This window comes from Crotalus tigris, unplaced genomic scaffold (genome assembly GCF_016545835.1).
Source record: "Crotalus tigris isolate CLP2741 ecotype Arizona unplaced genomic scaffold, ASM1654583v1 scf7180000017545.3456711, whole genome shotgun sequence".
Taxonomy (NCBI): domain Eukaryota; kingdom Metazoa; phylum Chordata; class Lepidosauria; order Squamata; family Viperidae; genus Crotalus; species Crotalus tigris.
Window position 1 is genome coordinate 715001 of NW_024096464.1, and position 13108 is coordinate 728108.

A 13108-nucleotide genomic window follows, 5' to 3' on the forward strand; every position below is an offset into this window, starting at 1 on the left:
AGAAATGAAATTCTGCTCTGAAAAAAAAATTCTGTACTGTTCTGAAAAATGGAAGAAATGAACTTCTGTACCACAAGAGATGTCAACAACCAAGATGCCACAGAAGGTATTTCCTATTGACAAAACCCCCAATAGAAGATGAAATTACATCAGCACTATAGTTGTTAAGCTATTAGAATTGATGGAACATCTACAGAAATCTGGCAAGTCAAAGATAGAGAGTCTATAAAAGTTCTAACTAAACTATATCAATAAATCAAGAGAACAACAAAATGGCCAAAATATTTTTTTTAAAAGTCTATATAAAAATGCCAAAGAAAGAAGACATAACAATGTGTGCAATCCATAGCACATATTCTTAATTTCATATCCTGGCAAAATAATGCTTGGGATTGCCCAACATAGATTAGAAATGAAGATGCCAGAAGCTGGATTTAGAAATCTGAGTAATTGGGAAAGCCAAAGAATTCCCCAAATAAGTAAGTATACTGACTACAGAAAATATTTTGATTGCGGTAACCCTATCAAGCTGTGGAATGTACTTAGGAAACGGGAATCTGAGAACATCTCACTGTTTTGTGTTGCATATACCAGATCAAAAGCCAAGATCCAGATGGAACATAGCTCCAAGTCAGCAAAGTTACCTTGTAACCCCTGCAGGATCTGAATCCTCTGTGTCCTCAGAGATCCCATTTCTACTGATACCTAGAAAATAAAAGAGATTTAAATAAGGACCAACAAATACCTGGTTTCCCTGAAAGTAAGCCCTATCCCCAAAATGAGCCCTAGTTTTGGGGTGAGGCACACACCTAAAAATCAAGCTAGGGCAGAAGTGGGAGTGTGGAGCTGCCCCACGTGCCCCGCACCCACTTACCTTGCAGCCAGGCCTCTCCTCGCCAACCCACTTTTTCTGCGGCATCCGCAGACCTGCATTTCAGTCAGAGGTCTTTCCGGAAGGCCACTGCAGCCGAAAACCAAGCTATGGATTCAATCCATAGTTCGGTTCTCGGCTGCGATGGCCTTCCAGAAAGGCTTTTGACTGCGAAATGCAGGCCAAGCTCCATTCTCAGCTGCAGAATAAAGCTGCTCCTTCAGTCCCAGAAGTGGGCCGGCTGGGCAGGGCTGTCAGTGCTGGAGGTAAGTGAAAAGACACACACACACACACACATACACACACCCTAAAATAAGACCTGGTGCCTCTTTTGGAGGCAAAAAAAAAAGACCAGGTCTTATTTTCGGAGAAACACAGTAACATCCTTCTGAAATTGTGGGAATCAGAGCAAATAGACTCCAACTTATGAAATACCTGCTGTTTCAGTACAAGTAAACGTTGGACTTCAATATAAGCTGCTTGCAGAGCAGCTCGAGCCTGCAGGAGGCTTTCATCTACGCACTGTAATGATTTGCTTAATTCTTCCTCTTGCAGGGAAATAATCAGCAACTGATCCACCTGAGAACGCTCTGCAAAAGAAAAATGTTGTAAAACATAATGGAGGCACATGACATTTGGGAGACATTTAGAAACCGAATGTCTATGTCAGCTGTTCGAGCACCATTTAAACTATGTATAAATCATATTGTATTTGAGGAGCCTGACACTTAAGGATTAACTTTATTTTATCTGTCTTGGGAACACCTTTTTCTTATGCATTCTGCAGAGCAAGTATGTGTATTAGATTACGAAAAACATGGAGGATTATGGAGATAACTAAACTTTGGTCACCACAGGCACTTAAATATGAGCCAGCAGTGTGCTACACCTGCCAAAAATGCCAACACAGTGCTAGGCTGCATTAACAGAGGGATAGAATCAAGATCACGTGAAGTGGTAATACCACCTTACAATGCCTTGTTAAGGCCACACTTGGAATACTGCATCCAGTTTTGGTCACCACAATGTAAAAAAAGACGCTGAGACCCTAGAAAGAGTACAGAGAAGAGCAACAAAGATGATTAGGGGACTGGAGGCTAAAACATATGAGGAACGGTTGCTGGAATTGGGTATGTCGAGTTTAACAAAGAGAAGGACGAGTGGGGACATGATAGCAGTGTTCCAATATCTCAGGGGCTGCCACAAAGAAGAGGGAGTTAAGCTATTCTCCAAAGTGCCTGAGGGCAGGACAAGAAGCAACGGGTGGAAACTAATCAAGGAGAGAAGCAACCTAGAACTAAGGAGAAACTTCCTGACAGTTAGAACAATTAACTAGTGGAACAACCTGCCTCCAGAAGTGGTGAATGCTCCAACATTGGAAGTTTTTAAGAAGAGACTGGACAACCATCTGTCCGAAATGGTGTAGGGTTTTCTGCCTAGCAGGGGGTTGGACTCGATGATCTCCAAGGTCCCTTCCAACATTATTATTATTATTATTATTATTATTATCATTCATCGCACAGTCAGCCAGATGTTCAGACTGGATTTGGCATTTTGTCTACCTATCGAGTCCTTACCCAGGACCTGGGATAGGCAGATGTGGATGTTTGATGGTATTACAGGTATCGTCGCAGGATGGAAGCAGTTCCTAATAAGGCCGCCTTTTGCAATTGACTAATAGCGAATTTGTCAATGCCAATGGTGTTCAAGTGGTGCTCCAGTTGTTTTGGGATTGCACCCAAGGAGCCTATGACTATTGGTACTACCCTTGCTTGCTTTTGCCACAGTCTTTCTATTTCTATTTGTAGGTCTTTGTATTTTGTTATCTTCTCCAGTTCTTTCTCTTCTATTCTGCTATCTCCAGGCACTGCCACGTCCACTATCCAGACTTTTTTGTCTTTCTTATCGACAATTGTTAAGTCTGGGGTGTTATGTTGCAGGTGCTTGTCTGTTTGAATTCTGAAGTCCCAGAGCAGTTTAATTTTATCATTTTCTATGACTTTCTCTATTTTATGATCCCACCAGTTTTTGCTTACAGGCAAATGATATTTTTTGCAGATCTTCCAATGCACCATTGTTGCTACTTTGTCATGCCGCTGCTTGTAATCAGTCTGTGCAATCTTCTTGCAACAGCTTACCAAGTGGTCCACTGTTTCTTCAGCTTCTTTGCATAGGCGGCACTTACTGTCTGTTGCTGTCTTCTCAATTTTGACTTTGTATGCATTTGTCCTTAAGGCTTGGTCTTGTGCAGCCAGAATTAGTCCCTCGGTCTCTTTCTTCAATTTTCCTGCTCTTAGCCATTGCCAGGTTTTATATTATCTGCTTTCCCAGCTATTTTTTTCATGTATTGGCCATGTAGTGCTTTGTCTTCCCATGCCTCTATTCTGTTCTTCATTTGGTCTTTCTTGTAGGCCAGTTTGGTCTCTCCAGTAGTTAGTAAGCCTTCCTGATATACTAATTTCAGTGCATCTTCATCATTCTTCTTCAGATATTCTTCCAAAGCCATTTTTTCTTCTTCAACCATCTGATGTACTTGTAGCATTCCACGCCCACCTATTTGCCTTGGTAGATAAAGTCTATCAATGTCACTGCGTGGATGAAGGGCGTGATTCATTGTCATTATTTTTCTGGTCTGCCTATCCATTGCTTTTAGTTCTGCTTGAGTCCAGTCCACTATTCCAGCTGTGTACCTAATGACTGGGATTGCCCAGGTGTTGATTGCCTTTATGGTATTTCCTCCATTGAGTTTGGATTTTAAGATCTTCTTCACTCTCTTGATGTATTCACCTCTAATCTTTTTCTTGACTTCAGTGTGCTTGATGTTGTCAGCTTGAAGGATACCCAAGTATTTGTAGTATCTTCCTCATCCAGACTCTTAATGTTATTTTCGTGGGGCATCTTGATTCCTTCAGTTTTCACTATTTTTCCTTGTTTGATAGTAAGTGTGGCACATTTGTCCAAGCCAAACTCCATTACAATATCTTGGCTATATATACGGACAGTGTTGAGCAGCGATTCTATTTCAGATGATGTTTTTCCATACAGCTTCAGATCATCCATGTAAAGGAGGTGGGATAGTCTAGCAGATGTTTTTGATGTTTGATAACCATGTCCTGAGTTATTCAGTATTGTTGACAGAGGAAACAGTGCAATAACAAATAGTAATGGTGATAATGAATCTCCTTGAAATATTCCTCTCTTGATATTAACCTCTCCCAGCTTTTCACCATTGATCTGCAACTGTGTCTTCCATTGTGCCATCGATTTTTGCACAAATTTTCTGATGTTTCTGCTTACTCCTGTTATTTCTAGGCACTTGATTATCCAATCATGTGGCAGAGAGTCAAATGCCTTTTTGTAGTCAATCCATGCTACATTCAGGTTGGTCTTCCTTCTCTTGCAGTTTTCCAAGATCATTTTGTCTATTAGGAGTTGATCTTTTGTTCCTCTGCTATTGGGGCGGTTTCCTTTCTGCTCAGGTGGAAAGAGATTGTTTTCAACTAGATGCTGTTGTACTGCATCAGCTACCACACCAGTTAGTAATTTGAATGTTGTTGGTAAGCAGGTAATTGGCCTGTAGTTACCTGGTGTTGCCCCTTTTGCTGGATTTTTCATTATTAGGTAGGTTTTCCCAGTTGTTAGCCACTTTTCAATTTCTCCTCCTTGTAGTATATTGTTGAACTGCTTGGCAATGAGTGGGTGTATAACAGTTAGATGTTTCAACCAAAACCCATGCAGTTCATCTTCACCTGGTGCTGACCAATTTTTGATTTTCTTTGCTCTTTTTTCTACCATTTTTGTTGTTATTACTAGTTCTTTCATTTCAACTTCTGTTTTATTTGCATCCACCTCTTTTAACCAAGCCGCATCCTTGTTGTATTTCTTTGGGTTATCCCATATCTGCTTCCAGAACTGCACTGTTTCTTCCTTGTCAGGTACTGACTGATTCCTTGCAGTTTCTCCATTGATGGATTGGTAGAAACGTTTCTGATTGGATTGAAATTGGAGGTTCTGCCTATTATTATTATTATTATTATTATTATTAAATACAATTATTACTGTACACAAAACTCCTAAAATATAAATTGAAGGCAATAATAAGATGTTAGCTGACTTCAATCACCCACCTTTTTTTCCTTTGATCTTCCTTCGTTTAGTCTTTCTTTCTAAACTTGGGATTTCAGGACAAGAACCCTCCTAGAAATTAAAAAATTAACGTTTCTAGTCAGCTAAGCCAACACTGCACATAATGTTCAGAACTAGTAGCAATTTTTTTCAGTGAGAATTATTTCAAGTGAAATACTCAAACCATTAAACTACCATTAAATTATTGAGGCATACTTTTTTTTATGACCTCAGTTTGATCCACAGGCAATCCATATCTAATGAAACAGATGTAGCCAAGACTCTGCATTGATTTTTCATTACTAATACCCTACCTAGCAAAAACTTAAGAAAAACAAATACTAGTTTGAAAGTGATAAAAGCCAGTACAATATTTTTACAACCTAAATAAGAACACACATAGCAAAAGGATAAATATCCAGTATACCCCAGCTTCTACAACTTGGATTTCAACTCCTATAGTCTCTCATTCAACATGGTAATTGACTGTGCTTACTGGGGAATTAGGGAAGGTAAAACTGAATGCTTTTATGAGGTTGGCAAACACGGTTTTAGATTAAAGTAACTGCCATGACTAGACAGAATCTCTTTAAATAAACCAGCCTAGGTGGGATTCTACATTAAATGATTCTTTTACCAAAGTACTGTTACGCTTTTGGATGTTTTTCACAAACTGGTTCATGAATTCAACGGCTGCAAATAAAATAAAATCACTTCTAGTAGCATACAGAGGACTTACTCCTGTTGCTCTTCTTTTCTTCCCCATCACCTGGCTATCATTCTGCTCATTGCTTGATGTATAGCTGCTATCAGTAGCTGCATCTAGAGCATTGATGTCTGCAAGGCCTAAAACCTGGGTGGAATGTTCTTCTGCATTCTCCAATATTCCTTTGTTTTCAGATAGATGAATGGTACAGTCAAGGCTTCTCTGGCCTTCGCTGGTACTAAAGATAGTGACATTTGGGGTAGACTGGAGGCTGAGTTTCCTTTCACTTGAAATTAAATCAGTCCTGTCAGTCTTGAATGGGGAGGAAGGAAGAGAAGATGACTCCTGTTTCACAGTAACCACAGAATCTTCTAATGTCTGAATTCCACTTGTTATATCCTCAGAGTTGGCAACTGAACCAGCATTTTTCTGCTTGTCTTCTTTACTTGTGCCTTGATTATTAAAGAAACTGTAAATGGAGGCTGTCTTATCGACCGCCACGCTACTTTCTGAGAGGCTACGTTTCCTAACTGTTCCTGGGGAACCTATAGATATCCCTTCCCACTGGAATCCTTCAAGATTGGTGAAGTCAACTTCTTCATCCAACTCAAGGCCTTCTTGTTCATTCTGGATGAGTGGAACCATCTCAATGCCAAACCTTAAAACACAACCATGAAACATGTATGAGTGAAACTTTTTTAAAAAAGACACAACCACTTCTCTTCTAATTAGTCTAATATCAAAAGCTAAGGAGAGATAAGCGTGAGAAATTCCTGATTGTAAGGCTAGACGGTGGAATTAGAGAGGCATTTTAGAAGAAGTCAGTGGCAATGTTCAGAAAATTACATGGATGTGTTCATGAAGTTTCATAGGGAATACAGCTGGATTTGAAGACATCTTTAATTTAAATTTTATCTATAAATACTTCAGCAACATTACCAGATTTCTCTAACTATGGAGTTGAATTATTTTATCTTTTACACACAGTTACCTGGACTTACCTAAAGCCAAGTCAATATTTTTAGCCACTCTTAGATGAGCAAAATATTGGCCAGATGCATAGACATCATCGGAAGCCATAAAATAGAGTATGTCTATGAAGATTCTCAATCATCTAGGTCATGGTTGTCCCAAAGATGCTTTTCAAAAGGAAACTGGATTTTCTTAGTTTTTTTCCTTGAAAATATATTGCTTCTCATCCAAGAAGCTTCTTCAGTTCTGGGTAAATGGTGGGGAATGGAAGGGTTTATATTCTATTTATATTACATTATATATATGAGGACCACTGGTCTGAGAGGAAGGGTCAAAGAGGCCATCAACATTAAAATTGTTAACAGAGGGGGAAGGATATGATGCCATCTGTCCCTTGTCTACAACACAGTCCCTTCGGTAGTCCCAAACCCATTTGCACTCTGATTCAGGTGACCCTAAGGGTACACATAAACCCCCAAGTGGCCTCAATGACTCTCAAGGAGCTAACAGCCAGATGACTGCTAAGGAATATATACTCTGCCATTCTCCATCATTCAGCCCGGACTGAAGAAGCTTCTTAGATGAGAAGCACAATGTTTTTAAGGAAAAAACAAAGGAAGTCCAGTTGCCTTTGAAAAACACCTTTAGGATAACATAGATTAGTACAACTTCCATTTTCTCAAGAGCTTTGTAAGGGTCATTGAAGGCTGTCCTCCAAAAGTGGGCAGTGCTAGGGCCCATTTTGAGAGAGGTTTTTTAAAGGGGAAAAGCAAACAACCCTTTCTAGGGCTATATATGAACCATACTGAGACCCCACACATCCACACACAATTCAGACATGCTGTAAAGTAAGAATGTTCTTGGTAAGATTACAAACCTTGGTAAACCTTTGCCTTGTTCTTGTTTTTTCTTTGTCACCTGCTGAATAACCTGTTCCCAGTTTACATTTCTACGAGACACACTGATAATTTGCCTCAAAGTAGGTTTCAGTCCAGATTCTTTTTCTGTCTCATTCTTCCGGTGACCACTCACATTTCGAATGCGTCTTGCGTTATTGAGATTTGGCTCAGGCAAATGAGAGCTAATTTTATTTTTTAAGCTAGTGCGCCATGTCAGGTCTCTTTGGAGAAAAGCTGGGAACCCAAGTTTACTCAGTTCGGGAAGAAGAGGACCTGTAGAGTGCCCTATAGTAGCTTTGAGCAGCTCGTGATTTGAATTATCTCCATCATCTTCTTTTTCGGGAGCATCATTTGATTTTGTAACATCTTCATCCCCATCTTCTTCCAGAGTTGTTTTCAACTCAATATCTAACTCACAGGGATAGTTTGACAAAGAGTCTAGGGTCTCCTTTCGGAGTTCAATGTGTTTTTTATTAGCACCATTCAATTCATTTAAACAGTTATCATTTTTAGCTGCAATGTGATCAGGTTCAGCAAGGCCACAAGGTGAATAAGAATTTGGGGAAGTATTCATGTTTCCTGGTTTATTACCTTTGTAATTGTTCTCTATTCCTTTCATCTGGACTTCATGTATCTTCAAATCGTGTGAAGAATCTTCAGTTTTCCATTCTTCTTTCCTATCAATCTGAGCATCTCTGCTAGAACTTGAATGCGACTTCTGAAAAGAACGATTATGCTGGAGTTCATCTTTGGCCTTTTCTAACGCTTTGTTTAGGCTTTCATTGCTGCTCAATAGAAGTGTGCTCCCTTTTAAACTGTTATAGTTACATGCTTTATTGTTCAGCTTGGAATTATTCGAGGAATTGCTAGCCTCTGTACTCAGCTGACTTTGGCCTTCCCCAGAAGATGAGGAGACATGGGCACGTTTCAAGAGATTCTTTGATTTTTTTTTTTTGGAAGAGGATTTAATATCTGGAATAGCTAGAAGTGGGGACTTCAAGGAGGGCATCTTGTTACTTTTGCTTTCAGCTTTACTTGATTTGTTCTCACCTGTGCAGGCCGCTGGCGCTTTGCCTGGTGCCGCTTTCAGGGATGTTTTACTGTTAGTTGAAGATCTTGAATAACTCTCTTCCCATTTTTTCACTTTAGGGTTGTTGGCTTTAGGATCTGCTGATTCTGAAGACAACTGAGACAATGTTTTCTCTGATGTTTTAGCTACCATCTCTTCAGACAGTGGCTGCTGCTCTACAGTTTTCTGGAAAGGATAAGGAGCCCACCGGTTCATCTTTTCTCGAGAAGGACTACTGCACTTTCTACTGACTTTGGAATTCTTACTCTCTGGATGCTTAGAAACACTAAAATTTAGTAACTGATCTGAAGATAGCTGATCACTCGTGAAATCTAATAAGCAGTCAGGATTGCCATTTTTATTATCAAGACCGGTATAATTTGCCGCATCCTCCTGCCATTGCCATGTATAATTTTCACTGCTGTATTTATCCTGTATACTATTTATTTTTAACCAGGAAGTATCCACGTTGTCTACCTGAGAAGTATTGTTTACAGCTCTGTTTCGTCCAATGTTCCATCCATTTCCATTTTGTTGAACAGATTTCCGGTGCCCCCTTACAGTTTTGAACTGCCAGTTGGAAAATATATTATTTGCTTCAGAACTCCAACTGGAATTTCTTCCTCTATCATGATGAGGCCAACCTGATGTTCCACCTCTGTTATTCTGATGCCAAATACTGCCAATATTTCCATAGTTATGGTATTGACTTGGAGGTCCTCGGGAACCATTTTGATGCCACCCAAGTCGTCCTCTTTGGCTGCTGAGATGTCTGTTTGAATTAGTAGAATTCCTGGCAGAGTGAGTGAATTTTCCTTGCATGGAATTTAAGAAATTATCCTTTTCCCAGTTCCAGTCCCTCTGTGATGGTCCATGATGCCTCCTTGATGTTGTATCATAACGATCTCGGTCTTGATAAGAGAGTCTGTCATTTTGTTGCCTTCGCAATCTCCTGTCATCACCGTCTGCTTCACAGTTTACGTGACACAATTCACTTGTCCTACAAAGACATAAACATTTTCATTTAATGATCAAGGACACAAATATTTACATCTAATGATTTAATAATCAAAATAACAAAAAATTGTTAAAACTGTAAAATCCTGGCTTACATCCAATTCTACATTTTTGTTAGTTTCTTTAATCAACAATGTCAAATAACGATTTCTTCTAAGAAAGTAGAGATCAAAGTTCAAATGAAAATCAACTTGAAATTACCTTTCACTTTCAAGTGGGACAAACACTTAAAGCAATACTCCATATATACATCACCCTTTTGCTACTATTATTTTTTTACCCCAACATACCAAATAATATAGTATGGAACTATTTTCTTAGTGAAAAACTCAGGAAAACAACTTGGAAAAAGAGATATTGTGAATCTTTAAGGAGATACTTCCTCTATTGCCCACTTCTAACACATTGGTTAACTGAAAACAATTCTGGAAGTACACAATAACTATTTAAAGAACTACACAAAAGTACTTAGATCTGAAATAACTCCAAATGAAGCCAACTTAGTTCTAACCTAGAACAGTATTACATAGTCATAATTTTCACTAGATTACAACTGCTGCAATGGGTGTTGCATAGATACAGGTTGTCATAGAACAGGAGTTCTTTGAGAAAGAAAACACTCAGTAGGTTTATCATATAACTGTCAAAGGGAAATGTTCTCTTTCCATCGGCAATACAGTACCTCCTTGAAAAAGAAGTAGAATGTCAGAAAAACATTATATTGTTTTTAAAATCAACATGATTCTTTCCCTTTCTCTATAGACTACTGGAGATGTAAGAGAAAGAAAATTTCACACTATAGCACCTCACAACTTCTGTTCCTGGGCATGCTGAAGGTTTTAAGTTCCATATCCTTTTTTAACTTTGAGAAGACTCTTTAGCAATTCCATAAATAGGAGTCAATTGACTGTGGATCATCAAGATTTCAAGGAGATCACTAGATCAAAGGTTAAAAAAATGTAGCCCAGTAATATAATGTTAAGTTAATTCTTTTCTCATTTCCTATATTTAATTCTACTAGGATAATGCTGACATCTTTAACTGAATCCAGCTAGTTTTATTACTGTGAATGCTAAAATAAAATATAACACATTCAAAAAAGTCCACCAAGGTTATTCAAGAGACAGACAATCACAACTGGCAGGAGCCCAAATCCTCCTGACCCAAAGCCTGGGGGGGAAAGCAGGCAGAATCAGCATTATCCATGTCTCTGGGGGACAAGCATAGCACACTACCTGGGTTCTAAGATAGCATTATTTAAAAGGTGGGACCCTGTCAGATCTTATTAGAGGTGCAGAGCTTCTCCCCAAGGCAATTTCAAAGGTGGCTACATAAATAATGTAAATAAATAAATGAATAATATTGATAGCTCTTTTGAGTTGGTCACAACTGGACAGGGGAAACATTTAAAGCTCTTTAATAAACTACTGTATAAGTGGAAGACACCAATACTGAAATTCACTTAGTCCAGGGGTAGGCAACCTTGGCTCTTTTATGATTCATGGACTTCAACTCCCAGAATTCCTAAGCCAGCATGGCCCAGCTTGGAAACCTCTCCCTTTTCCCTCAGCGAGGCTGGCTCAGAAATTCTGGGAGTTGAAGTCCACGAGTTATAAAAGAGCTGAGGTTGCCTACCCCTGACTTAGTCAGATACACAACTGATTTCTTCAGTTTCATTGACTCCTTCTCTCTCCAACCAAAGGAAGGAAGGAAAGAAGGAAGTGTCACACTTTGATGTAGGAGAGGATGGACAGAATTGGTGACCACACAAGCAAAATTCTTTCTATCTTACAGAGGACTATACATCAGCAACTTAACCAAAGCAAATACATGGTCTTTAAACTGCACATTACTAAAAGCAGTGAAATGAAAGCCATGGATCAATTTTTGCAAATTGTCCAAAAGGATGTTTTATGGTACTGTCAACAGTAAAGTGCTGAAAACAGTCACCTTGTCCTGAAGGTTTGACACAGCAATTTTGAGAGCCTTCCTCGGCTTTGCTTAAATACCAGTCACAGTGGAATTGAGTGCCTGTACTTTCATGTGTGTACACTCTAGGAAAGCCTGCAAAGCAGCTGCTCAGACTCAGGGGAATATGTATCTGCCTCAATCTTTTGTGAAGCAGTGTTTTACTCACTGGCTTGCTGCCACTGAAATATCACTCTGAATGAGTTGCACTGCTCTTCTCTTCCAAAGATTGAAATGCGATACATTCTTTTACAGCAAATCCTAAAAATATTATTAAAAAATTCTATAAACTGTCCAGTTTTGTAGTTCCAGGTTTTGCGTATACATAAAAACTAAGGGTGAACTCTCTACCTTTAAGCCAAAAGCATAACCTAGTTTCAATTTATTTTGTATGATATAATTAAAAATATGTTATAAATGTAGTAGAATTAGTTACTGTGACCTGGGCAAAAGTTTGTAAAGTGCAACAGGCATGTAATGCATGACTGGACAGTATATTTATAGAAGAATCTTAATACCCATATTAGGTACGTTTGAATATAAGTGGCAAAAATAAATCCACAGCTATTTCATGCAGAGAAAGCTATTATCAATAGTAGTCAGGTTTAATTGTGAATTCAGAAAGCATTATTCCCAAACCAAACCCTTCTAAATCATAAACTTAAAATAGCAAGTTAGTCAGTTGTTGTGAATTCTCCCAGCTACAGGCAACTCGAGACTGCAGAGAAGGCACCCCTGCACTTTCAAAAGCATTTTCTTTGGTTCAAAGAACCAATAAAGAACTTCATAAAGTGCAAATTAATGAACAGTGGAAATACTCACCGGTTTTGTTCATTTCTTTGCTGTATTAATTGGATAAGTTCCTTGTCAAAGTATTCTTCATCGGTCTTTTCTTTTTCTTCCTCGGCATCGTGGGTTTCAACGCTGTCTTTGTGCAACTGGCTGGAGATGTGCTTGGCGTATGCTGACAAGCCCACCACTGTCACCCTGCACACTTGGCACTCATGATTGCTGTCCCTGGGGAAAGAAGGAGAAGGTGGGCACTCAATTCTTCCCACAGGCATGGCAAACAATGCTGATCTTAATTCCGTTTCCTTTGAATGAACAAGCCTCAGTCAGCGAGACACAAGAGCTGGTAACTTAGGCTGAAGTTAAAAAAAATAAACCTGTTGCTTTCTAGGTTTTTTTTTTTTTCTTTTGAATTCGCTTGGCTGTTTTTTGGTGAATTTCAGATTTTTTTTTTCCAACAATCAAGAGGTAACAAACTTGATAATAAGCAAAGGGTCATCTGGGATTCTTCTTGAATTGCTGTACTCAAAATCTTGTCAAAGGAAACATGGTAAAGCAGGGGGCTGGCAGAGCTAGCTGAAGCTGCTCTAAAGCACCTCCATGGTGCCAGCTACACTGGGGAAACCAGTGTCAGAATCTAGAATTAAGCTCTGTCTCAGCTTTCCTCAGCAGAGGAGGGGAGAGAAAAGTTC

At 39.1% G+C, this 13108-nt stretch overlaps 1 protein-coding gene across 2 annotated transcripts in view; it reads right to left on the minus strand.

Annotated features, from left to right (window-relative positions):
• ZNF106 (zinc finger protein 106) overlaps nucleotides 1-13108 on the minus strand; it is a 49300-nt gene that overhangs the window by 24730 nt on the left and 11462 nt on the right. For both annotated transcript variants that reach the window (XM_039326964.1, XM_039326876.1), the window contains exons 4-9: nucleotides 12450-12644; nucleotides 7552-9642; nucleotides 5736-6360; nucleotides 4999-5068; nucleotides 1307-1461; nucleotides 645-705 (exon numbers count right to left, since the gene is read on the minus strand). In XM_039326964.1, the coding sequence (XP_039182898.1) occupies nucleotides 645-705; nucleotides 1307-1461; nucleotides 4999-5068; nucleotides 5736-6360; nucleotides 7552-9642; nucleotides 12450-12644 (3197 nt within the window). The remainder of the gene's footprint in view (nucleotides 1-644; nucleotides 706-1306; nucleotides 1462-4998; nucleotides 5069-5735; nucleotides 6361-7551; nucleotides 9643-12449; nucleotides 12645-13108) is intronic.